We start from the raw sequence: 25,000 nt of genomic DNA, 5'->3' as shown, positions 1-25,000 counted from the left end.
AGTTGGCTGTTTGTGCTTTAACCGGGCTGAATATGTCACTTTCATGAAATGTTTGTCATTTCTTTCCTGTCTTTTGGTCAGAGAACAGCTTCTGAAATACTGTTGTTGTTTTTAGAGCAAGAAGCAGTCGTGGTAGTCATTCAGCTGATTGGTCGGCTGTGTGTTATGGTTGCACTTGCTTCACTAAGCTTGTATTCCATTGAACTCTATCCTACAAAAGTCAGGTAATACAGGTGCTGATTTTATAAATGTTTTTTTTTTTTCATTTTCTCTTATCTACAGTGGAAAGTACAAACTTCATTTGTTTCATTGGCAGGTGCTCTGCTGTAGGCTTGGTAACTAGTTTTGGCTATCTTGGAGTTGCTATTTGTCCGCTGATCATGAGGATTGAACTGTTGGCTCACGCTGTAGTCCCGCTTGGTGTGATGGGCTGTTTATGCTTGACAGCAGGTTTACTATGTCACTTTCTTCTTCCAAAAACCCAAGACTCAACTGCAGAAGACTTTGATGGTAGCTCCCAGATGACAAGAACTCAAGGTTGTGTTCCAAGAGTTCATTGGACAAAGAGGAAAACAAGTAAAATTGGACATGACAGAGTAGAGATGGTAGACAGCTGTACAATTAACGTATGCAACGAGAACCTTTCAGTAAGATTTTCCCCATAGAATATTAACTTATCCGACTCCAGAATACTGAGGAGGTAGGACGTAGTGGTGGACTGCATTTCTAGTGACCCAATCTCGTTCCCAGGGCTTTTCTCCGCCGAGAGTGGGGCGGCGGAGAAAAACCCTGGGAACTAGGTTGCTAATGACCGACCCAAGCTGTTAATTCGTACATCCAGAAGCTCATGACATGATGCGAACAACTAGTATTTCTTCTTTTTTTTTAGTCATTTCTCCGGCGTGTTTTTGTAGGTTCATATTTCTTGTATGTATTCCAAACTTAATTCATGGGCATGCCCTTTGAGGATCTGTTTGTTGTGCAAGCTGGGGAAGGGAAAAATAAAAAGAAAGAAACAGTTCTAAGACTACCACCCGATGTGAAATAGACATGCTGCCATTGCAAAAAATTGCATTCCGTGGACAAACTTGAAAAACAAGCCTGAGGTGAAACACGGAAACTGCGTATTTTTCGAAGGGGTGTCTCCCTTCAGAGCTCGCAACTACATCTAGTACACAAACCACTCTGTAGAATCTCAGGCGAATATCATGAAAAGAGCTCGTGAACCGCAGTTGTTTACGCGCTTTCACGCCCTATTGCATCAGAGAAGGGTTTTGAAGGACAACTCTCCGACAGCCTTTTCAGTTAAAGTTTTCGCTTTCAACTTTTTTTTTCTAAGAATCTTTTTTCATTAGAACGGAAGCTGAGAAAGTACCGAACACTGGGAGTCGGTCAAGAAAGTTCTTATTTTGGCGCGATTACAGAATACCCTGCCACTTCGAAGTAGTACAAGAACCTTGCCACTCAATGCAGCTGCAGTCTGCATTCCCAATAAGGACCTTTAGATTGGAAGACCAGTACGAGTTTTCAATTCTAAGCACGGGCACTTCGAAAAATGTCGGCCTCCAAGCCTAATGCGCACGCTCAGTACGGAAAACACGACTACGTCCTCCGATACCCAAAGGTCCCTAATGTGGATGGGTAAGAATTAGGTCAAGGAGTCGCATACGACTTTCACCGCGCCGTCTGCAGTGCCATAGCCGGTCTGGACTGCGGTGGCAAGCTTTTTCAAGCTGATTTCAAGTGAACATAGTCTAATTAACATTGATTTTGAAAATCAGAGCACAAGCATGTGAGCAGCAACTTGATACCCCATCACAGCAAAAAGTGCATTTTGATAAGGTCTGGCCATGTCCAAATTTGTTTATGGAAAGAACATACCACGCAACCTTAAGAATATCTTTAAGAACGTTTTAGGGCATGAATCGCCAAAAAAAAAAAAAAGTAAGAACCTTCAGCCTCGGCTCCAAAGACAGTGAAAAAGAGTGTTTCTGCTGCAGTTAATATTGCCCCCCTTTTTAAATGAGCTTTCCTTGTGGTTTGCAAGTTTTCTGTCTCGATGTGTTCAGCAGCTTTTATAAAAGAGACATGAGATGTTTACAAATCATTGTTTACATCGAAGCTAAGGAGCCATTTTTCAAGGCAACACATTTGATGCTTCGCAGTTTCGCGGGTTTGTAATATTTGTTCGGTTTTTAACATAAAAAACTCTTGAGCGACCAGTCAAGACTGCGGAGTTTTCGATGAAAAGAAAGTTAAAGCCGAATTTCTACCGCAGAGTGCTGCTACGCTGTTTTGTGAATTTTCTTCATGTCGTGCAGTTGCTCAACATCCTAACTGAACTTGATTCTTCCCGTAGTGCAAATATATGGCTTTCATATATTAACTCGCTTCATAGTGTTGATTCTTGATAACCATAACTAAAGCCAATCAAAATAACTGTCTACCTTTCATCCTTTTTTCTTGTAGGACCTTGATTGCGTTTCTCGCACGTCTCGTTGGGAGGTAGGTTATGACCGGTGCTCTTTTGCGTTATCATTTTGTGGACCAACGTATAACGACAAAGAGCCGTTTATATCGGATTATGTTGCCTCGCCGGTGTACAAGGGTAACTCGTTTATCCGAAAGGGTCTGATGGAGCCCACTTCTCATACACATACGGTCGCAAAACGCGACAGACTTATAGGTTGAATAGACTTAACTGATTAGAGTGTAAAGTGAAGTGCTAAGTATCTACCCCATATGAACCATGTGAGCGTTAGCCCCACACAAGGACAGAGAAAAACTCCGACCAGGGTGGGTATTGAACCAACGACCTTCGGGTCTCTTAGCAACGTCATGAAACAGAAGATTGTCATAATGCACGATGTAAAGACTACGTCGAAACTACATTATCTGTTTTTTTAAAAATCAGTCTATTTACGTAAGATGTCATAAATCGTTCGGTATTAACCTTGGGGCGGGCACACTGTTTTTTTACGCAGATTATTTTTATTATTAGTCTATTTGGTGTATCTACAGAGTGTAATAATTGTACGTTTCAAACTCAAAATATGATGCATGGTTTTTCTAACGGGGTCTTTTCAGATGTTGAGTCAAGAAGATGCCAGAGAAAGGTAAGTGAATCATAAAAAAATAGCAAAATATCCTAGGTATTAATGACTGAACACCACTTACTTCGGAAAATGCAAAGGATGGTAGCTTTTTAGCTGAGATTTCCACATTTGACCTGTAAGCAATTGTACCATTTAAAATAATCTAAGTTTTAATCCTACCGTACAGACATAACTTTGGTTTTTTTTTTAAGTTTGCACGCTCGTTCTTAGAAAATTAGCTCAGTCTTAGTTTTTAACTTTCTAGTCCCCTCGTCTTTTTTTTTCTTGAAGGTCAGTTTATTCTTTTGGCGAGGATGCATCCCTTGACGAAGAGTCGAATCTTCTTTCGGAAGAAGACGTTGATAAGGTATAAGGGAGGATTCCTTGTTGTTGTTGTATTCGCATATATTTGAGTGAATAAAAAGCTGGCGAATATTCAGTAGATAACAGAGGCTTTGATAATTCTCTCTATTATGCGGAAACCGAATCCAATAATGGTATTATTGGAACAGCAAATCATCTTGAAAGTAGTAGTAGTAGTAGTAGTAGTAGTAGTAGTAGTAGTAGTAGTAGTAATAATAATAATAATAATAATACTAATAATAATAATAATAATAATAATATCGCTCTGATGATCCATACGATGTTTTTGAAATTCATATTTAATCAATACATGTTTCGGATGAAGCATCATCCATCGATCGTCAGTTGACAAATGAGAAATAAACTAAAGTTGAGCAATAAATAGTGTAACAAAGTGAGATATAACATGAATAATTAAGGATGAAGGCGAGAACAGAATAAAAACATCCAACCACGAAACAAAACAGAAAAAACCAAACTGTTAAAGCTAAGAAAAGAAACTAATTAGTATGAAAGGGATAAATTAAGATGTTTGACTTGGGAATTTAAAGATGGCTGCTCCCAAAGGATATGCATGGCTTCTTTGATTTTCAATTGGAAACGTGTGGAAGCAGAGTCGAGGATTTCATCCTTAATTATTCATGTTATATCCTTAATTATTCATGTTCCTTAATTATTCATGTTATATCTCACTTTGTTACACTATTTATTGCTCAACTTTAGTTTATTTCTCATTTGTCAACTGACGATGGATGATGTTTCATCCGAAACATGTATTGATTAAATATGAATTTCAAAAACATCGTATGGATCATCAAAGCGATATCTTCCTTCGTGCTGCTAAGAAGTTTTAATAATAATAATAATAATAATAATAATAATAATAACCTTATCACAGTTTTTCCACTGAAAGGTGGCTCTTCATTTGTAAAATTTACAACAATACTAAAAATGATGACCATAGTAATATTAATAATGTATGATGTTAGAGACGCTACAACAAAAGTTAAAATAATCACGAATATGTACAAATCAAGAAATTAAACGTGCACTTGCCCTATTTATCAGATACCTCCTCTCGTGAGTTTTAAAATCAATAAAAACTACACACAGAGTTCCTTGCAGCAGAGGGTAATAAATTAAAAACATTGGAGGCACTGTCCTGGAAAGTACCCGACTCAAGGGGTACTTTTAACGTCGTTTCTCTCGACGGTGTCCGTGTAGGATTATGAATGTCTAGCTTAAGATAGGACGGCCAGTCACTATAGTGCAAAGCTTTAAAAATAGTGTTAAGTAATTGATTTTCTTTGCGTTCCTTTATTGGCATCCATCCTAGTTTGATTGAATCCGGCATATGCGCATAGCGCCCAAGAACGAAACCTGCAGCGTAAACTTAGTAAAACTTTAGTAAGATCGTTTGGTGCTTTATATACAGAAAAGTATGTGTCACACCTTATTATGGAGTATCCATTCTAGTCACAACCGTAAAACAACAAAAAAACGCAAGGTGACACACGCTCATTCTCGACGCCAGAGCTCTTCTCTTGACTGAGGGAGAGAAGAGCTCTGGGAAACCCTGAAACAAAGTGTCTTGTCATTGGTTTTCGTGAAGAACAATCAAAAGCGTCTCTAATTGGTGCATTCATGTTAGCACGAGGAGTAAGCAGGCGCAGTAAGGTTCAAATAGCCAAGTTTTGGCTATAAGAACCCTACGGCGCATGTTCTCCGACATAGAGTTTCCCAGAACCTTGTGTCGATCCGAGGCTCTGGGGACGAGAATGACACACGCTAACACCAACCCGGTGTGGCCAACACATCACGCATGTGCACAACCATTTCGCCCGGTCGATTAGCAGCCATGGACAGCTGTTTCGGATTTGCCGGGCCTCATCAGCATGACGTAGAGTTTCAGGACGTGCTGTTTAAGACACCTCTTTAACTAGCAGCTTCACACAACGAATGTGGTAGGCTGGATTGGGAACAGCAAAACTGTTCTCCCACAGCAAGCGTGTGTTGGTCACACCGGGTTGGTGTTAGCGTGTATCACCTTGCTTTTTTTTAGTTGTTTTTCTCAAACGTAAACTAGCTGGAGTATGGCTGCCTCGATAAGCTCTAAACTTGAACCCGCGGTTTGGTCAAGTGATACTGGTCACATTGGCATACATGGAGAGGTAGACGTACGTGCGGTCATACGGTGACCAAAACCAAATTTTCTCGTACAGACTGGTTACCATATCTTCTTACCCATGGTGCTACGCGCGCGCACCTTCTGCGCGCGGAGCTCCGCCAATAAGATTTAGCGGTAGAACATTTTTCAAATGATGTAAGACAATTGTGCGACACGGACAAACACAATTTTGACCCTTTTACACGTGGAAAATAAAGACAGTAGCTGGAAAATATGAAAGCAAGTAAAGTAAAAGAGAGCACTCAATCTGTTTTTAGCTGGCCTCACATGTCCCCTCCTGCACCTGGATATTGGCTTACAGTACATTTCAGCATGGCATGAGTCTTTCAACGCTGTATAACCGACTAAGAGAAGTCGAAACACCTGTTCTAATGGTAGTAAAAGATAACAGTGGATTTGTAAGTAATCTTTTTGTGCTTTGTTTCATTACTTCGTGATTTAAATAAAATTGCATTTTTTTTGTAATTCGAAAAATAAACTTGTCTCCAAATGTGCGTCTAGGGATATCTTTTTTTGCAAATTCTGGTCAAGAATATAGGTCCAAAATGCAAATGTCTATTTTCTTGCTGTTTTGTCGAAGCCGTTCAATAATTTTTCTCTTTGTTATTAGTAACTTGATAAATGCTTAATTAACTGCCTTCATTTAGATATTTGGAGTTTTTTCTCCGGCACCTCCTGGGCTGCAACCCCATTTCTGCGGATTTGGAAAATCATTTTTCTTCACTTGCAAGCCACAATTCAAGGTATATTGCACGTAACTGAAAACATGCATTCTCGTAAGTGTGTTCAGTTTTACTCTATCAAATTGCATTTTTAGACATTTGGCCAATCACAACGGTCTTGAACAATCAACTGAGCCAATCAGAACCGTCGCAATGTTGCCGGCGCTGGCTATGCAACCGAAAACGCGTGTGAACGTTAGCATGTCAGAATCTGTTTTGCTTTTGGCTCATTTAATTGGACAAGAGTGTTGTTCAGCCAGGCATAGTAATGCTCTGACAAAGGAACTGCAAGATTACTATCTTCAGTCAAAATAAGTCGAAAATGGCATTTTTGGAGACAGTTTCTTCTAAGCTTTCCTATTCGTAATCCCTTCTCAACTAAGAACTCTTTTTCTTCGTACCGTTGTACGATAGTGCGTCAACAGTGTCAGAAATTTTAAAATAGACAACGAAGAATGTAGTACATTTGAAATCCGTACTGAGAAACATTGTTTTTGAGAATGTCCCACCTCCAGGCTAACCTAGTAAGAAAATGCCTCACCCGGGGAAAGCAAAATACGACAAATAACCGGGGGGTGTACGGGCTAGAAAATTACGGAGCCATTAGTGGTACTCTAAGTTTAGATAAGGTTTGATATAAATTTATTTCCTCGGGATTTTGTTAGGGAAGTGTGGGTATCATGCTAGTATTTTGCTCTTTCTGCAGATTTATCCATGTAGCGGGAAGAATTCGTATTATATGACCGGAGACAGTTCAGGTCTTGCTTTTGGATGCTCTGAGTACGTACGAGTTTTCTGCATTAACAAACATGTACTCCACGAGTTGTCACGTTTTTGGCAAACGGCAAATATCAGGCTAGAATTCGCGTTTTTTGTAGACTGCGAGCAGTCTCTCTTTTGCTCTAGAATCGTTGAAACGAACGCGTACGTTGAACTTTTAATAGAGACCTTTAGATGCACGTTTACGGCTAACTGCAAACTGAGGTTTGAGATTTGCGGTTTGGCGTTAGAAGTTGTGATAGTTCGTGCATTTAGGTTTAAGTAAACAACTGCAAAGCTGCGGAGGCCGCCATATTGAATTTCCTCGATGCTCAGCGTTGATGTTTCAGTCAACGAAATAAATAAAACCACGGCTCTTTTGATTGTTAGTTCACATGAAATGAAAGATAAAAAGTTGCTTTTTATATCTGCCCCGTTCATACGTGGGATAATGTAACTTCCATGCCATAAAGAGCTGAGGTAAATTACTTACGTGAAAACCTACCTTCCGCCGTTGAAAACGTCAAAACTTACCCTCGAACGTGACGGCAAGCGCTAGTCATGTGACTTCCAGCAGTTTGAGGTTAGCCGCAAACGTGGATCTAAAAGTCTCTAATGTCTGAAACTGCATGTCGCAAATACCGCGGGTGTTGTGCATGCCTCACCCGGGGAAAATACCGCGGGTGTTGGTTAGAGTTTCGCTCTAACAAACGCCCGCGGTATTTGCGACCCGCAGCTTCAGCCATTTTGAAGTGTTCGGTCGTTTCAACGATTTAGAGCAAAAAGAGAGACTGCTCGCAGTCTACGTTTTCTGGTTATCTCTTTAACGTCAATCATCACAGCTCCACACTTCAAATATATGTGTTATGAAGACCTCGCGCTTGATTGGCTCCAACCTTAAGGGCAAAACGTGTAGACGAACTTACAGTTGTGGAGGTCATTCCGAGCGTGTTGCCCCTTTATTGTCAATGAGGTCGGCGCTTTTGCATCTGAACATGGCATGCGGCTTAATGGCACTAAATGTAAGGATATGCGCAAGTACAACTTCCCTACATCACCAATATTCATCAATGGCGCACACATAGAGAGTATATCCAGACATAAAGTGCTGGCGGTTTATATTGTGTCATGTAACTATCACTCCGAGTATATCGTTAAGCGTACTCGCGAGTGATTATATGCTGTTCGAGTACTGATGAAATCAGACCTGGCCAGTCAAGAGGTAGTGCAAGGTTATTGCAGTCTAATTAGATCAGTGTTAGAATACTCGCCCCCAGTTTGGGCTGGTCTGCCTGCCGTCTTGCCATACGAAAAAGCGCTTGTTTTCTCAGGGCTGGCGCCGCGCTCAAGCTTGCAGATATTTTGTGGAAAATATAACGGCAACATTATTTCCCTGCATGGCTAGTCTGCGTCCTGAGCAAGCTAGCGTTAGCCATGGATATGGACTCCGCTCGGGCACTGTAGGGCATTGCGCTACACCTAACAATCTGTTGCGTACTGATAGATTTGTGACATTTAAGTACTCGTGATTATAGTGATTTTGTACTATTATGTATATGTTATAATCATATTTAGTATCACCCAACTTGTGGACTAATGCAAATGCTGCATTTTGATTGGCTACGCTACTAGAGGACTATTCAGTAGTAATAGTCCTCGAGTAGCGAAAAGCGTGACGCTTTCTTTCGTTTTATGGCCTCATGGGCTATTTTAATTGTTAAATATTGCTACTACTATAGACCAATTCGGTTAACTCAATGTTGTACCCAATTCAAATATCTTGGGGTTAAGATTCTTTGTGTATTGCATTTGCGCGATAATGTAGCATTGACATTTAAATAATATGGAAATAACTGAAACAAAGCGTTTAGTTCCCAAAGGACTTGAATTGGATACATTTACATTGAATCAGCCGATTAGGTCAACTAGCATGCTATTGCCTCTGACTCCTCTTGTAATTTACCGACATGCTACTAAAAGAGTGAATAAACATATTATTATTACATGTATTAAGATTGCCCAACCGGCCCGTCATGGGTTGGAGTCTTGTTCGAGCCTTTTCTCCCAACGGAGTAAATTTCTTTGCATTTCTCTGCCATGGTCGGCTCTCTATCGTAATCGATGCAAAAAGCTTTTTTACTTCTTGTTCCTTTTTTTTGGTTAATAGCTTTAGATGTGGAGCATTTTGTCAAAAGAGAGAAAACTTGAAATAGGAGAATTTTATTTTTATTCAATAAGGCGCGGCTTACTGTTTGCCGTTTCACATAAATGCGCTCTTAACTGCCATTTGCTTTTTTATAGAGGAACATTTGGACTTTGGCTGGACAATGAACTTTATCACGGTAGAAGTACTGCGTGTGATACTTACAACAGTGAGATGCTTTCTGCAACAGAGGACTTCACTTGTCTCGGTGTTGAGGTCTGGACTTTCGCCTAGACATTGCGTGGTCTCTGCGTCACGCATAATCTGTTGAATGTTTGGCGTCTGTGACGTTATATACATAAACTTTGCCTCGACGTTGCGTAAACATCCTCAGTCTGTCGTTTTGGATGAGGCAGTTGTTATTGCCATTTGAAAGTAAATACTAAACTAAATAAGTAAATGATCAGAGCTGCAGTCAGTACGATACGAAAAACCCAGTTTATTACAGTGAATAGAGACCTCATAATTATTTTCTTGATATTCAGAGGAAAAATATATTTGTATATAGGAAGGATTTGTAAATATTTTCTTTAAAGCATAATTATGAAATTGACTGGTGCATCTGTTGATATGATACACATATAAAATATTACGTTTATTTTGATGAATGAATATGTTTTTGATCTGTGACAAAGAGCCGGGAATTCTCCAATCATTAAAGGGAACCTCCACTCTTACGACAAAATAAGTTTCAACCGAAGGACATTTTGTTTACAAACAAATTTGTTCGGAAAGTGACTTTTAAAATCGCTTATTTTTACTTTCAAATTTCGCGGGCGCAGCCATGTTGAATATTTGTGACGTGTTACGGTTGCCCTATTGATCTGACACAAGGACCATTTCTCTAATAACAATAGCTAGGGCAACCGTAACACGTCACAGTTATTCAAGATGGCGACGCCCGCAAAATTTGAAAACAAAAATAGGATATTCTAAAACTTATTTATTTTTCGGATGCAAACACTTTCTTTGAAAATACTTTAGACTGACTTGACTGTAACGGTTATTTCCTGTGATTTCAAGTTATTTTTTTGTTGAAGTGGAGGTTTCCTTCAGATTGTGTCGCAAATTAGTGCTACAATTTAATAGAAGTTTATTGCTTATTTTCTAGCAACTAGATGTAACAGAGGATTTGGAGTTTGAGTTGTGATAATTATACATTGAAGTTACCTGACCCAAAACAACTTGAATTAGTCATACTGGAAGGGGCGCTTTTCTCGGTCCGTAGCCCGGCAATACTGTCCGAGGGAATGCTGTGCGGGTGATTTCTGAGGAATGAAGCCCAGATGTCTTCGTATCCCGAGAAAAGCCACCTTCTACCAGAGATGATGTAAGGCAATTACAGACGACATTTGTAAAAAATGGCCTTACTAATTTCCCCTTAACTATCACTTTTAACCACATCGTAATTTTTCACGTCTTAATGTGTGGAAAAATGTCTATAATCATCAATTTGAATGTCAACCAGTTTCACCGCAAATGAATTTTGGGCTTTCCACTTCAACGATACAAACTAATGTGGATCAAACTGCTGGCGGCAACAGCGAATAACGCGCCTGCCAATCTGATTTGTTCCCAAACCGGCAAGCAAAGGTATTAATTCCTATTCGCTGGTCAAAACAACCCAAAAGGAATGGATCGTTCTTCGCGCATGCCTCAAGGGAATAACGTTTTGGATAAAATGTTCGACCTCGGACAAACCGGATTATAGATAGAGTTCAATTCCTGAAATAACCTCCTTGTTGGTATGCCAACATGGTCATCGTGACGTCATCTGTAAAAATGCTATAAGCACTTATCAATAAGGACTACTTCTCCTACGCAACAACACACATTTGAGAAAGATTGCACCACTGCTTTTGAAGTGGTTATTTTTGGTATTGTTTCGGTATTCAAAACAAGTTTGTTTTGTTAATCTTGAGCAGAAAAAGTAGTCTAATGATACAAATTAATATGATATTAATATTATTTATGTTCAAGTATTTACAGTTACCCCGCGTATGAGGACTTCAATAAAGTCGATAGATGTCATAGCAGTCACCGTGTCATCCGTTTTTATTTCTCGTAACACGAGAAACAACACCTGTCGCTGAATATCGAACCAAATGTCTGGTAGTAGCTGGAATCAGGAGCCCATGGGCTCCTGCTGGAATGAATTTTAAAGCATTAAAAAATGTACTACTTAATGGAGAAGGGCTCCATAAAGCGTACACTGGGTTGCCTGTGGTACGTTTTACACAAAAATTGAGTGGTATTAAACTGCAGCGTTCCAGTTAATTTTTTCAAGGGGTCATTAAGACCATTTGAGGGGTAACCAACATGTCGCGCCAGCAGAGGCCCTTTGGCTCACACGTTCACGCGTTTAATTATTTTGTAATGTCCTGTCCCATTTTGAGGTCTTTTATTTTTTAAGCTTTGGTAATAAGTTCAGTTTAAAGATAACAAAACACGGTCTTGAGTAAAACTCACTCGTTTCTTCTTTAAATAAATAGTCTGCAAAAAATTAACTGCAAATTGCTCTAACGGACGTTTTCCAGCAAGTCTTGCAGTTGCAGTAAGCAAGCGTTTATTGCACACATTAAGAAAGGACTGAAGGTGTTGTTTCCGCTTCATAATTTCTCTTCTTGTTAGTCTAATCTGATGCCACCAGAAAAAGCCAAGCCAAAAGACAGATGAAAAAAAATAACATAGTTTTTATATATAACTCTGAATCGAATTCTCATCGAAAGATTAATGACAATCAATCTTAAAAACACTAACTTTTATGAATAAACGGAAAGGTCAGATGTTTTGTCAAAAGGAAGAAATTGATCACGTGCTAGGCAACCATGAAAGTGCACGTGATCACCTTGTGTCAAATGAATGAACTACGGGAAACACAAGTAGCCCAAGCTCGGTGTACGATTTATAGACTTTGTTTGGGAAAATATACTGTGGCTTTACGAATTTTTGCGATGTCGTTAGCTGCCATTTCCCTTCATAACAACTAACGACATGGCAAAAATTTGTAAGCCACAAACCCGTCTAAAACTGACACAGTTTGCCCTCCGGTTGCACAGAAAAGACGAGGACAACTTTGCGTAGAGGTAAGTGAAGGTTATTTCTACATTTACAGCTTACTTTAGCATTTATAAGCTCAAAGTATATTTTCCCATACAAAGTCTATAAATCGTACACCGAGTTTTGGCTGCCTGTGCGGGAAAGAATGTTAATCGTTCGTCGTTCTCAGAGTAAAACAACGTACTTTTTAGCAAGAAACGCCCGTCTTTGGTTTTTTTAATTTTGTTGTAATATTTAACTGAAGATTTACATTTCATCTGTCGGGTCAGGAAGCCTTCTCTCTCGGATTCCTGAGAAACGTATCTATTTTGACTTCAGGGTGAACTATTTACACAATCGCGAGGTTGAGCGGCCATTTAATTGAAAATCTAAACATCCATGAGATACAAAAACAGACTTGCGAATTATCGCAAATCACAATGCTGACAAGCACAAAAGCAGATGAAATGGTTAAATAATTATGAAGTTTGTTACTATCTGAATGTTTTTGGGTGAGATTAAAGGGATATATTGTCACGCAAATGATGTAATTTCATGACACTCAAAATTCGCAAAAAGCGTGACTTTCATTTATACAATCTTCGCACTAGCAAGTCGTAGCAACAAACTGGATTAACCAGGTAGCTAAAGAAATATTGTTAGCTTCCCAAATAAACGTCATTTTACGCTGCAATGACAAAATCATTTGTCAGAGTAAAAAAGATCCTGTCTCCTCGCGTATCACATTTCAACGCACGTATGCAAATTTGTTAACTCATTTTCACCGCGTCCCGATTTCTGCGAAATTTTTCCTTTTTAAAATATTAACAAAAATATTATTTCTCGTCAAGCATTGCATCTGTTTTGTTCAAATAACCGTTAAAAATAAAGATTTTTTAACCCTCTATCCGTAGATATTTTTTCATAATTTAATTAATATTCTGTCAAGTTACCCGATAATTTTCTATTTGGTTTCAGTGCTCTACATAACAGCACACTTGGTAAAATATTATATATACTATTGAGCTCCATAAGGCTATATTTTGTTTAAAGATCCACTAAAACGCCATTCGCGTTACAACGACTTTCGACCCCATTGCAGATTAAGTTAAATATTCCACTGTGTCCACCAGAGAAATCTACGCAATTCCACTACCCTCTCGATCCTAAGAAAATACGCGCAGAAGGCTCTATGCACAAAGACACCACTTAGCAGGGGAGTGACAGGCAAGACTTTTAGCGACACGAAAAAACAGAGGAAACAAAAAAGGAAAAAAAAGTAAAGGACGAAATATTACCCATTTTCCGACTGGGATTGCCATACTGGCAACCCAGTAAAAATTGTAACTTTGTTACAATCAATGCCAGACTGCGCAAAATTTATTCATAAGCCGGGACAGGTGTATGTTTTTTTTTTTTTTCTCAAAAATGAAAATCAACACTAAAATCCCGGGCCAGTTCATATCCTAAATATAGATTTATCCTTCTGTTGATTTCGGCTTTGATGATTTCGATTTTGGACTACACGATGTTTTCCTTTCCTTCTTCTCAATTCGGTTCTTTCATGTATTTATTTTGTATTTCTTGTCGGCGGACAGCATTTTCTAGTGAAAATTCAAACAGATGTACTTTCAGGTGAACCTTCGAATTAACTCTGAACGTAAGTAATCCCATATTGATCTCTTCACTAAATTATTAACATGGCAAACTGAGTTCATTCTCACCGAGACAGATAGTTAAAAATTAAAATTTTGTGTCGAAATCTGTACGGTCACTGAGTGACAAAGCAATGTAAACTGTGAGGTCCAGTTTTTTATTTTCATTTGCTCTCGGGAGGAAGGGAAATTTTACTATATGGCACCTCGCCCGTTCGATTCATTCATAAACTTCTGATCATACTAAACAGCTGCATGAAAGCAAAAATTAATAATGTAGTTCTCAGTTTAAGAAAGTGACCGAGTTGGACTGAAAATGAGGATACGGTTGCTCTCTCGCCCTGTGACTTCTAAACTGCTTGTAGAGGTTCTTTTATGATTTAACCTAATGCGCCTAACAGAACAGCATTATCAAAGTTCATGTTTCTGGTATTCTGCTATAAGAGCGAGAACAGAAAAATGACAGCCTATTATTGCCCCCACGAGACCAAACAAAGCTACCGAAGTATCGATCACAAAATCATACCACTGTAACCTGTCGTAGCAGATCTTCATATGAAATATAGCTGGAAAAATAAAAGCTAAACACATACCAGTAAAGCTACCGACTAAAGCCATGTACAATCCAAAATGAGGAACTAATACACCTATGAAAAGAGTGAAAGACACTATACACAGGCGCGCTGCAAGCGCCTGTGCGTAAGAAATTCTGTCCACAGCATCACTGGGATTGTCTATCTTACAAAAAGGAAAATCGATGTTTTCTAAAATATCGAAAACTGTGTAAACTGGAATAGTGTAAGATGTAGCAGCAAGAAGGAGCACGAGGAGATTTAAGCACATATGAAGACCACCGTCTGGTAAATTATTGGTGATGACTTGGTCGGTGTCTGTAGTGAAGGTAAGAAACCCAATGACACCAAATGCAACCTTTACAAATGTTACGGCAACGTACGTTACGCTCATAACGTTGCCAAATTTCTGTGGTTCCTTCATGCTGCCTTCAATGGCGGGCATATACGGCTGGGACGAGTAGCTAACGACAATGATGCCAACTGCCGCCCCAAACGTCTTCAACTTGAAATCGGGCATTGAGGCGAAATTCCATCTCTCGTGATGCATCATCCCGTACATGGTCACTGTGAGGTAGATGATTTCACCAATCATGACTGTCAAAAAGCTGACCCAGGAGACTTCACTCAATGACTTGAGAAATATGTTTGGAAGAAGCAACATTGCCCCGAGTGCTGTCCAGTGGCTCTGATAAAGAGGCACGAATGGAAATGTGGAAGCCAAAATTGAGCCACAGAGAATCAGCAGAAGGGTACAGTACGAGACCTGTTCAAATATTTGTGCAGCGTTGACAAGATGTCGTCCGATCTTTGGCGAGAAAGCTTCTCCGATTTCCACATAGCTGTTTCGGACGCGAAATGGTGTCTGGTCGGAATCAAACTCATAAAGGCACTGCACCAGAATCCTGTTGGTAAAATTTGAGACAAATGCAATGGCTACAATGCTGAATAGAGTCATGTAGCCTCCACTCTTAACTACATACGGCATAGCTAATATGGCCACCCCTTGGTTGGCATTAAATATGTTCCAGAAAGTTTGCAAATTAGTTGTCTTGTTTTCTTCCTCTTCTAAAGATGATATGGCGTGATGGGTTTCTTTTTCTACTTCTTCTTGCTCGCTGCTTTCCTCGTCTGAAACATTTCTAAGAAATTTGTAAGCGCCATAAACGTGTTGTTGTAAAATCGACTTCATTTCGCTTGTTACTAAAAAAAGATCGCTGTTCTTGTAGATGAGCCTTCTATTTCCTTTTAATCCAGCTTTTACATCCATTGAGGGGGTAAAATCGCTTTCAACGATTGTTTTCATTTGTCTCCCATCGCCTTTTCATCCCACGCAACCAAATCAATCTATTAATTTAAAAAGATTTTTAAAAGTTTGGTTGCTCAAGCTAAGCTCGTTTCGCAAAATTGCACAGTCACAGTTTAAGTTAATCCGAGCAAATTTACCTTTATGGTCTTTTCAGCGAAAATTAAGAAACCTTTTCCAAGAGAGCTAAAAAACGGATGGAGTTATTTTACAAAATTTTCCCCACTGCTGCATTTGGTTTTCTCCTCAGGTGAAAAAAAAACCAAACTTTGGTTTGTTCAAAACCAATTTTTGTCCTATCAACAGACTAAGTGTGAGCAATAATTTATTAAAGATTTTCCCCCTGAATAGCGAGCTTCATCCATATTTTATGAAACAAATCAAAGTTAATCTCCGCTGTTAATCTCGGCATTTGGATTTACTACTTTGTTGCAAAATGAGTTATTTGACAAAAGATATCCAAAAGAAACTTGTTTGTTTTTCATTCATTCCTACAACGAAGTATCGATTGCTTTCGATAACTTATTTTCGAACTCATTCTCAATTTCCAAATGACACTTTATATCTTTAAACCTCGCCAAGCTGGAAAATTCCAGTCTCCGCGATATAAATATTTCACAACTCTTGGTGATTTGATGCAATCCCACAGGGCAAAAGACATCAATAAGGTTACACTGTACACCAAAATGGAAATAAAACATTCGCTTTATTTAACAAACCACGTCTACACGAGCTACAATAAGATGTAGTGCCCTATTGGATAGAAATCCAGGGAACAGGAAAATTTTTTCAAAGGCTGGCCTTGTTGGTTTGTGCGACAGAAATGATGTCAGAAGAGGTTCGCTCGAGAACAAGCTGGTTATCCATGAAAACAACTTCAACCTCTGAATCGAATATTCCAAAAAAATCACAAGTGGCAATTTCATCTTACCACTAGCTTCACCTTTCAGCAAAGATGATCGTCAGATAAACTCGGGCAAAGGCTTTCATCCCCTTGAGCAAATGCTTGATTCTTATTAACCGGACTGTGGAACTGATTCAGTATTGTGTAGACTGATCGTTGTATGCAATTGTGTACAACTTTGTTCGATTTAATTTGAATAGGACCTTAAAGCGAACCTCCACTAAAACAACAAAATAACTTTAAACCACAGAACGTTATGCTTACAATTAAAATTGTTCAAACTTTTTCCAATGAAAGCGTTTATATTCGAGAAAAATGAATTTCAAAAACGCTTGTTTTGGCTTTCAAATTTCCCGGGCAACGCCATCTTGAATAATTGTGACGTGTCGTGGTTGCCCTATTGTTCCAGAACAAACGCTCATTTGTGTCGGAACAATAGGGCAACCACAATACGTCACAATAGGGAACTTAAGCACTCACGTTTTTGAGACGCGGACGGCAACCGGAAGAGAAAGTTTCGCGTGCCAGGCTAGTGGTGTCTCCTAGATTTTTATACTAATCTTCTCTAATAGAGAAACGATTCTTAGCAATGTAAATGTGGTTGTGTGAACACAAGTTAAAAGGGAAAACAGTTCACTTCCGGTTCCCGTCCGCGTCTCAAAAACGCGCTTGCTTAAGCTCCCTATTAATTATTCAAGATGGCGGCGCCCGCGAGATTTGAAAGCTCTAACTCTTTCAGAAACCCCTCGTCTTGCATGCGTTCAAGTCGCTCTTGGTGTCTTTTTGAGAGTTTTCGGATTTCTGCTATTGCAAAAATGTCTCCATTTTGACTTAATCTTAGCTCGTACCCTCCAAGGCTGGACTCAAATTTAGCAACGTTTGCTTATCCTTTCCTACTGGTTCTCCTAAACAGGAACAACCCTAGTTTTTGACATTTATTATTTGAAACATTTTAAGGGAAAATGTTGCATCTAGACCGTGGTAAATATCAAATTTAAGGCGAAAACCTTAAACTTGGTTGTTTCCAGTCCTTAGTAGAGACACGGTCATACACACTTTAAGACTGGCGACGAGTATCATTGACAGAGTTTTTTATTAGTCTACCGACCAGGGGCCGGTTCCTGAAAGGTGTAACAACTCTATTCCAGGGATAAATGTGCCTTATTCCAGAATATCTTTTTCCCCGTATAAGTTCTGTTCTGTTACCCTGGAATAACTGTTATGCCTGTTATAATTTATTCCTTCTCCCTGGAACGTCAGAATTCGAAACTGGAAACTAGCGATGCGAAACTCAAAGCCAGACTAAAAACCTTCGGCTTCGTGGTATAGCCTCACGAGCTAAGAAACGATTTTAACGCAGAGATATTCCTTGATCTTAAATAACAGTGGAGTGCCACACAGAAATGGCATGAAATGATTTATCCGATCACTCGACAAATTCAAAGCTAAGGGATTTCATCCAGTGCCCCGAGATTAAGTCTCCTTCAACTGCACAAGGTGGTTCATTGGTAACTGAAGGATAAGGAAGGGTATTGTTGAAATTAGGCCTACAAACAAGTCGTGAGAGAGTATTTAACTGTGCACAGCTCGCATTTAACGGCGCAGCACCACACAAACTTGCATTTGCATTTGATCCGCTTGAAACGATGAACTGTCTGGTAGCGCAAGTTGCAAGCGTTGCAAAGTGATCTACATTTCTCGGGGGACACAGAATCACTGCTGCAAGCCCTTCCCAACATGCCGGGCGAGCCGGCGGTCTCATTGCGCGTACAGTAGTCTGGGGACGCGTTGAGATAAACGAGTTTCTTGTCTTTCGAAGTAATGGATGTATATCGCTTCCTTCGCTGTTTTTGAAGCTCTCCATTTAAAAATATTACAGACTCTGCAGTGTTATATTTTTGCTTAAGTGCTGCTCCGATTGCTTCAAACGTTGACAGCTGTTTCCAACAAGTCTTCAAATTGCAACTTCCGCTGACTCCATGGCACTTACATCTTTGTTTTAGACTAGCCTGAACAGCCTGAAAATTAACACAAATGTTTCGGAGGTGAGAAAATTATGATGACTAAAAAGAAAAATAGATTAATAACTCAAGTTAATTCATGATCATTTTTTAGTTGGGATCATAATGCTAAGTGAACGAGAAAGATTCGCAATTTCATTTTATTAGGATACTTAAAGTTGCTTTTAATTATGATTCTGTTCCCTTAAATCCGATGGGTTCATTTCATTGGATTTTAGTCTATTCAATTGTACTGTACTCGAATCTAAACACCATTAGCGTTGTTTTTTGTGTCATTAAGATCGATAAAAGACATCGTTGACATGAGTTATGTTGACTGATCATATTGTGAACATCCTCTACTGAGGGGAATTTGAAGACAATGAAAGGTATCTTTTGAAATAGCCAAATAAGTAAAAAATGACTTACATTTCTGCCAACTTCATTATTATGAAGGTTGAAAGCTGCGCGCGCATCGTTGCCATCCTCCAGTTTGTCGATAAACTGTTTAGCCGCCTTTTTTCCAAACTTAATGTTATCACTACAACCGCCCCATCTCCAGTTGCTCTGATCTTGAGGTAGTTTACCAGTTTTACCACATCCACACCCTGGTATCTTCTTCCTTGCGCACTGATGCGTGATTTCATATGTGATAGCTGCCGAGCTGATGGCGTGAAGAAAAGCTGTTTCGCGATTGGCTGGAATCAAATGGCACAAAGTTTACGATAAGTACCACTCATCACGACCAGGCGGCCATAACCACACACAAAAAATACTCATTCTAGATCATGTAACCTTTGAAAAGGATTAACCTAGCCAGGGTTCTTAGGACTTCAGACCAGTTTCTCGAAAGTCCCGAAACTTTACGGGCCATTTTCGGGTGTCACAATTCCTTTTGTATCTCAAGAACGGAGAGGATCTCAGTCGTCAAACTTCACAGTCATTTGTTACCTTGAAAACATGTTTAAAAATCGGCTTTCCAAAACATGCGGTTGGCAGTTTCACAAATGGCTTTTCGGACCCGAAACGTTTTCGGGACTTTCGAGAAACTGGCCCTTGGATAAGGGAACCAGTTGCAGGGTCCCTAACGTTTAAATGAAACTGATTGAAAGAGAATATACCAGTATTACAAATACGAGTCATTTGACCGGCTAGCTAATGCAAGCTGAACAATGAATAATTCAGAAAAAACCTTTTGCTTGGAGTCAAGCCAACGTGTTCCACATCTGCTCTAAAGCGACACTGAAATGAAATTAACCCTACCATAAGGTGAAGTCCTTTTAACAAAGATGGGTAATTGTCCATGATAGACTTTCATGTTATCCACTGAACAATTCCAGATTTCATTCCTGAAAAGCCGCTGACACTGCGTTAGCCCCTTGTAAGCTCCTGCCCTAACAATAGTTAGTAACAGGGGATAGCTCTAAACGAATAAGTGAAAACAAATGCAGTTAGGCTTCAATATAATAGGCGGTTGTGTAATTAGTAAGTGGTCATTATCTAGCCTAGAAACAGAGATTCTCTTGGTTAGCAAAAAGAAAAACGAATCTGGTCTGTTTTGAAAACGCTCAGTTGCAGTGACTGATTGAACTTCCTTTTGAGAATTGACCAAATGAATAGAGGGCTCTGGGGACGAAAAACGTAAAGTAACTATTTTACGGGAACTAGCAAAACCTGAGGGGTCTTTTGAGAGCAAAATTAACGAACACAGCTGGTTCGGGCAGAAGCGCCGTATGGCAAACGTAAGATCTGTTAGTATGAAGAACTTAGAGAACTTTCACTCATATTTGAAACGGCAAATGGCGGAATGGTCCGAAAATAACTAACACTGAAAGGACCCTAGACCACTCACGTGAACTTCACTTATAGGATGAAACATATATCTTACCCCTCGTCCAAGATCATCGTTGAAGTGACTCGACCTGGGCGAAAATAAAGAAAAGCAATTTGGTCTCATTATTAGAATAACAGAATAGTGGTGTAAAGGATGTCTGCGCTTTCGAGAAAGTTGAGAGTTTTCCTCTGTGAGACAAACGCAATGCTTGGCAAAGAAGGCGAGGAAATCAATGACGAGTGCGAAATTGTAAAAAAAGGTACAAATTCTAAGAAGAAAAACTGGGGCTCAGGACTGTATTTCCGATGGACTCTTTTCCCAATACCGCAGCCTTCTTGTGTTCTATTGTTCCGTTGTATGCATGTGTCAGCAGGAGAAAAAAACATAGATGCAATTGTCTCAGATTAGTAAGAATCAAAATAAGAATGCAAATATCAAAATGGTATCATAACTATGAAACTAAAGTGCAATTCAAACTCACAACCTGAACGAATTTGCTAGTAACCGGTTGTAGAGCCAGCTAATTCGTTCAGAATGAAAAGACAAAAATAGAATAGTGAGCAGTGTACACGTGCAATCTTTTTTATTCGTATAGGCAATCACATGATTTTGCGAGCAATTTGGAATAAATAAGTATGCACTTGTAAATTTTTTCAAAGACGAGTAAAATTGCACGAGCCCGTAGGGTAGTAATTTATTCATGTGTATTATTAACGGCGGAACGATCGAATGAAACTTATTTCCGATAAATCCAATCATGTGAAAACAAGGGCGTGGCGACGGGCAAAAGCACAAATGAAAATTCAGAGTCACAGGCAGAACCCACGACCTACGTAACGCCGGTCAAAAAAATCAGCGAAGAGGAGCAGCCGGGTGACTCTGATTTTTTCTTACACCAGGAAGTTTTCCTCATCGATCGCTATACTTGCGTAGCGCATTCAACAACGGAAAGTTTCTCGGGGAAAGTTTCAGAACAAAACGGTAACGAAGCCGGAAAAATTATACAGCTGTAGCACGGCTGCAAGCAACAAACACTCTCCGATAAATGTTTACGGGGGATCTTTCTTGTTTAAGGACGTTCGCGCCCATTGCTAATGTGCATCCTTACAGCGCACGCAAATTCACATGCCACGCCATGCATCGAGCGCGCGCGCTAAGTACTAAAATTAACAATGATAGGGCAGATGGCCATTGCTATAGCTTTGCTTGGATTTAACGATCTTGGATCTTCAGTGACCCCTACTTTTCTTTTCAGAAACAGATTTCATTTACAATTATCTCCACATTGTCTAAAAATGGACAAAAAATCAATGTGGCAAGTTAAAAACATTTCAAGATTTCTGTCCTCGGGACATGGAATCCTGTCATCCTGCAGCTGCAGGGCGCATGAAATTATGGTCGCTAAATGCGAACTTGTGCTTTAAGGAACCTCAACAGTTAACTAAATTCACTTGATGGGTACACTTAAACAATGTTTGGTAGAGAACATTTCGCTTCAAAGATGTAATTGCAATCCTTTTGGGCTTACAGACACTGTGGCCTTATTCCCTAAAGAAGCCGGATTTTTTTATTTATTTATTTATTTTTATTTATAAACTTCGCCAAAGACAAATTGGCAGGAGAGATCTCACAGAACTAACGTTCCAATAACGAGACTCCTAAACATCCAAAAAAAAAAAAATCTAGTAATATAATTATATGATTCAGAACAATTAATTAACAACAGAGTTTGACTAGTAATGCAGTTAGTGGTCTGGTCATATGACATTTTATGCAGACACTTTTGAAAGTTTGCGGAACTGCAGGATCATACACAGTTAAAGTTAGATCTACGTAATGTTTCCTTAACTTAGTTTTAAAAACATTAATAGATTGGGTATTGTCCCTCAAGTATTCTGGAAGTGTAGGATGTTCTTCCGGGCAAGTTCTCTCCAAAACGAAGTCGGTGAGCCCCCATTTTTTTACATTTCTGATATCACCAACTCATCATCTTTCAATGGTAGAAGTTGCAGAAAAAAATCAATGTTAGAAAATTTTCGCGCGAACGTCCTTAAGTGCGTAATTCATTAAAACAGGTTTTCAATACACAAGAAGGATTTAAAGCAGCTTGAGACAAGATTTCGTCGTTTTTCTTACAGAGACATGAAATTATACTGACCTGCTAAATTACTTTCCGACCTACTTGCAAAGAAACTGAAGTGACAAAGCTAACTGAACTGGCAAAGCTAATTGAACAATTTGACCATGCACCAACTCTAATGACTGTGTTCGATTTATGATAAACTATGCGGTATAAGGAGCAACTGCAGAATACCCTGCCATTTTGAAGCTGCACCTCTGAAGAGGGTGTATGTAAGCTAGTAACGTCCTAAGTATATTCTGAAGTGGATACGAGGATACGCAATCTCTCAAAGTAATTCTCTAAGTATATTCTAAAGCGGGTACGCAGTCGAAAAGACCACCTCTCTCCAAGTAATCTTCTAAGTATATTGATTGCGTTTAACGAGACATCGTTGTTTTCACTCGATCATCGCGCTTTAAGAACGAGAAATACATATACATCAAGAAGATTGATCGCGTTTAAGGAGATATCGCGTTGTGTTTTCACTCAATCATGGCGCTGTAAGAACTAGAAATACATGTCAACAAGGAGATTTATCGCGCTTCAAGATACATCGTTTTTCACTCGATCATTGCGCTTTAATTAATATACATCATTCTGTTTCGCTCGAGCACCGTGCGAGAAATATACATGTTTCAACCGCCTTCGCTTTTTTTCGTTTGGTGCTTTAGATAGGAGAAATACTGGGAACCACTCGTATCCAACCTTTCCAGGGGTACGGCCTCGATGTGGCAGGGTGAAAATCCACTGCCACTATATATAAAGCTTAACTCGAAAACAGAAACCTAAGGACTCCCTCTTGACGAGAAATTGACCCAGTATATCTCCGTATCCAAAGATACGTAAAACAAATGACAAAGTTTTAAACTTACGCCTCATTGCAGAGTCCTTGCCTGATCCAAACCAAGAAAAACGCACTTAAAACCCCAATGGGAAACTTCATGATGAACACCGATTCTTCGGATATATTAACTAAAACTGACCGACTCGCGCGCGCAAAGTTGTTATATACTCTTCTCATCAAAGAAATCAATATAAGACAATGGCTCGAGGAAGTTTTCTTTGGTTTCTTTGATTAACACAGAAGGAGGTGTGACTTTTGATTTCACGTTTGAGGTGATACTTTTTTCGAACAATTGATTTGGAAAGGCCAACAAAGGACTTATAATTCATTCAAATTGAAATCTTCGGTTACGCTCCGGTGAAGCTCACAATCAATACCTATCGATTGAATACTCGTTTTACAGCATATTTGGAGTGAAAGAACGAGTGCTTTTTAAATTCTATTTATTCGAAAAAGCAAACTACTTGTGCACCAGTTTGGAACTATATAACATGAGACAAATATACGAAAGATTAAAAAAGTGTTTGTTAACCTCTGTGACTGTCCTTCTGACTTTATAAAATATTTCCTTGACCAAGATGTTGAATTGTGCCAATTTTTTGTTTGGGAGTGAAAACTCGCAAATGAATGAATATCTCGTGATTTCTCACCTCCATGTCAACTCCAGGTCACAAAGAACCTGGACCCTGGACTTTCCAGTCTGATGGGCCCCTATTAAAGTGAAACATAACGGCACAATGTTTCGGAACCGTAATTGAATTCTTGCCCCAAAGAAGCAATCAGGATTAATAAACTCGCCATAGTGTGGCTCGTATTATTCTGGTATTCTGATAGTACAGCTTATCAAGTAAACGAATATGGAAAATCTGCTTTTATGACAACGAGTTCTCAAGTTAATTGGGCTAACACTAGAAAACGCCAGCTCCCAAATTATGAACTTTTTTATAACACCAAATTTTCGAGTTTCACTCCTCACGGACGCGGCATAAACTAACCCTTTCATATGATCATCAGGCCCACGGTCATTTCGAACGCAGGTGATTCGTACCCAAATTCAGATGATTATTAACCAGGCAAATGGTTGTTTCGTATCCATTTTGTTTGAAGTGGAAATTCGTTTTTATCAAGCAAAACAGCGTTTAGCGGTCTGAGACGTACTTGTGGCGTAATGTGTCGCAGCGTTTTTGGCTGTTGCAAGGTATTTTACACTGGGCAATGATTCGTGTACATTGTATCGCAATGGCGTTGCGAGACAAATTACAGGAAAAATTGCAATGTGGGTACGAAACAATCGTGGGTACGTATCGTGCGAATCGAATGAAAGCAGATGTATTCAAATGATAGTAAAATGGTGTAGCATTTTCATCTTTATATGCTCGATTGAGCGGAATAAC

The 25,000-nt window shown here is 39.3% G+C and overlaps 3 protein-coding genes across 5 annotated transcripts in view; 1 reads left to right on the top strand and 2 right to left on the bottom strand.

The window, feature by feature from the left end:
- LOC138019862 (solute carrier family 22 member 13-like) overlaps positions 1-9,938 on the top strand; it is a 27,422-nt gene extending 17,484 nt beyond the window's left edge. For 2 of the 3 annotated variants that reach the window (XM_068866811.1, XM_068866813.1), the window contains 9 exons: positions 116-224; positions 317-647; positions 2,470-2,505; positions 3,088-3,116; positions 3,387-3,462; positions 5,904-6,044; positions 6,294-6,389; positions 7,075-7,148; positions 9,429-9,938. In XM_068866811.1, coding sequence (XP_068722912.1) covers positions 116-224; positions 317-647; positions 2,470-2,505; positions 3,088-3,116; positions 3,387-3,462; positions 5,904-6,044; positions 6,294-6,389; positions 7,075-7,148; positions 9,429-9,564 — 1,028 coding nt within the window. In that variant the 3' untranslated portion in view covers positions 9,565-9,938. The remainder of the gene's footprint in view (positions 1-115; positions 225-316; positions 648-2,469; positions 2,506-3,087; positions 3,117-3,386; positions 3,463-5,903; positions 6,045-6,293; positions 6,390-7,074; positions 7,149-9,428) is intronic. The other variant, XM_068866812.1, reaches the window with a different exon arrangement.
- Positions 9,939-13,420: 3,482 nt separating this feature from the next.
- LOC138021561 (vesicular inhibitory amino acid transporter-like) lies at positions 13,421-16,147 on the bottom strand. The gene is made up of 2 exons (XM_068868462.1): positions 16,043-16,147; positions 13,421-15,943 (listed from the first exon to the last, which is right to left on the bottom strand). The coding sequence occupies exon 2, from the start codon at positions 15,900-15,902 to the stop codon at positions 14,436-14,438; it is 1,467 nt and encodes a 488-aa protein (XP_068724563.1). The 5' UTR covers positions 15,903-15,943; positions 16,043-16,147; the 3' UTR covers positions 13,421-14,435.
- Positions 16,148-18,279: 2,132 nt separating this feature from the next.
- On the bottom strand, positions 18,280-24,262 carry LOC138021259 (protein Wnt-8b-like). The gene is made up of 4 exons (XM_068868113.1): positions 24,257-24,262; positions 20,070-20,229; positions 19,236-19,504; positions 18,280-18,824 (listed from the first exon to the last, which is right to left on the bottom strand). Exons 1-4 carry the CDS (start codon positions 24,260-24,262, stop codon positions 18,354-18,356), a joined length of 906 nt encoding a protein of 301 aa, XP_068724214.1. The 3' UTR covers positions 18,280-18,353.
- Between the last annotated feature and the right edge of the window lie 738 nt (positions 24,263-25,000).

The sequence above is a fragment of the Montipora capricornis genome, chromosome 10, assembly GCF_036669925.1.
Source record: "Montipora capricornis isolate CH-2021 chromosome 10, ASM3666992v2, whole genome shotgun sequence".
Lineage (NCBI taxonomy): Eukaryota > Metazoa > Cnidaria > Anthozoa > Scleractinia > Acroporidae > Montipora > Montipora capricornis.
Note: the sequence above shows the minus strand (reverse complement) of the source record. Positions and strands in the feature narration are given on the sequence as shown.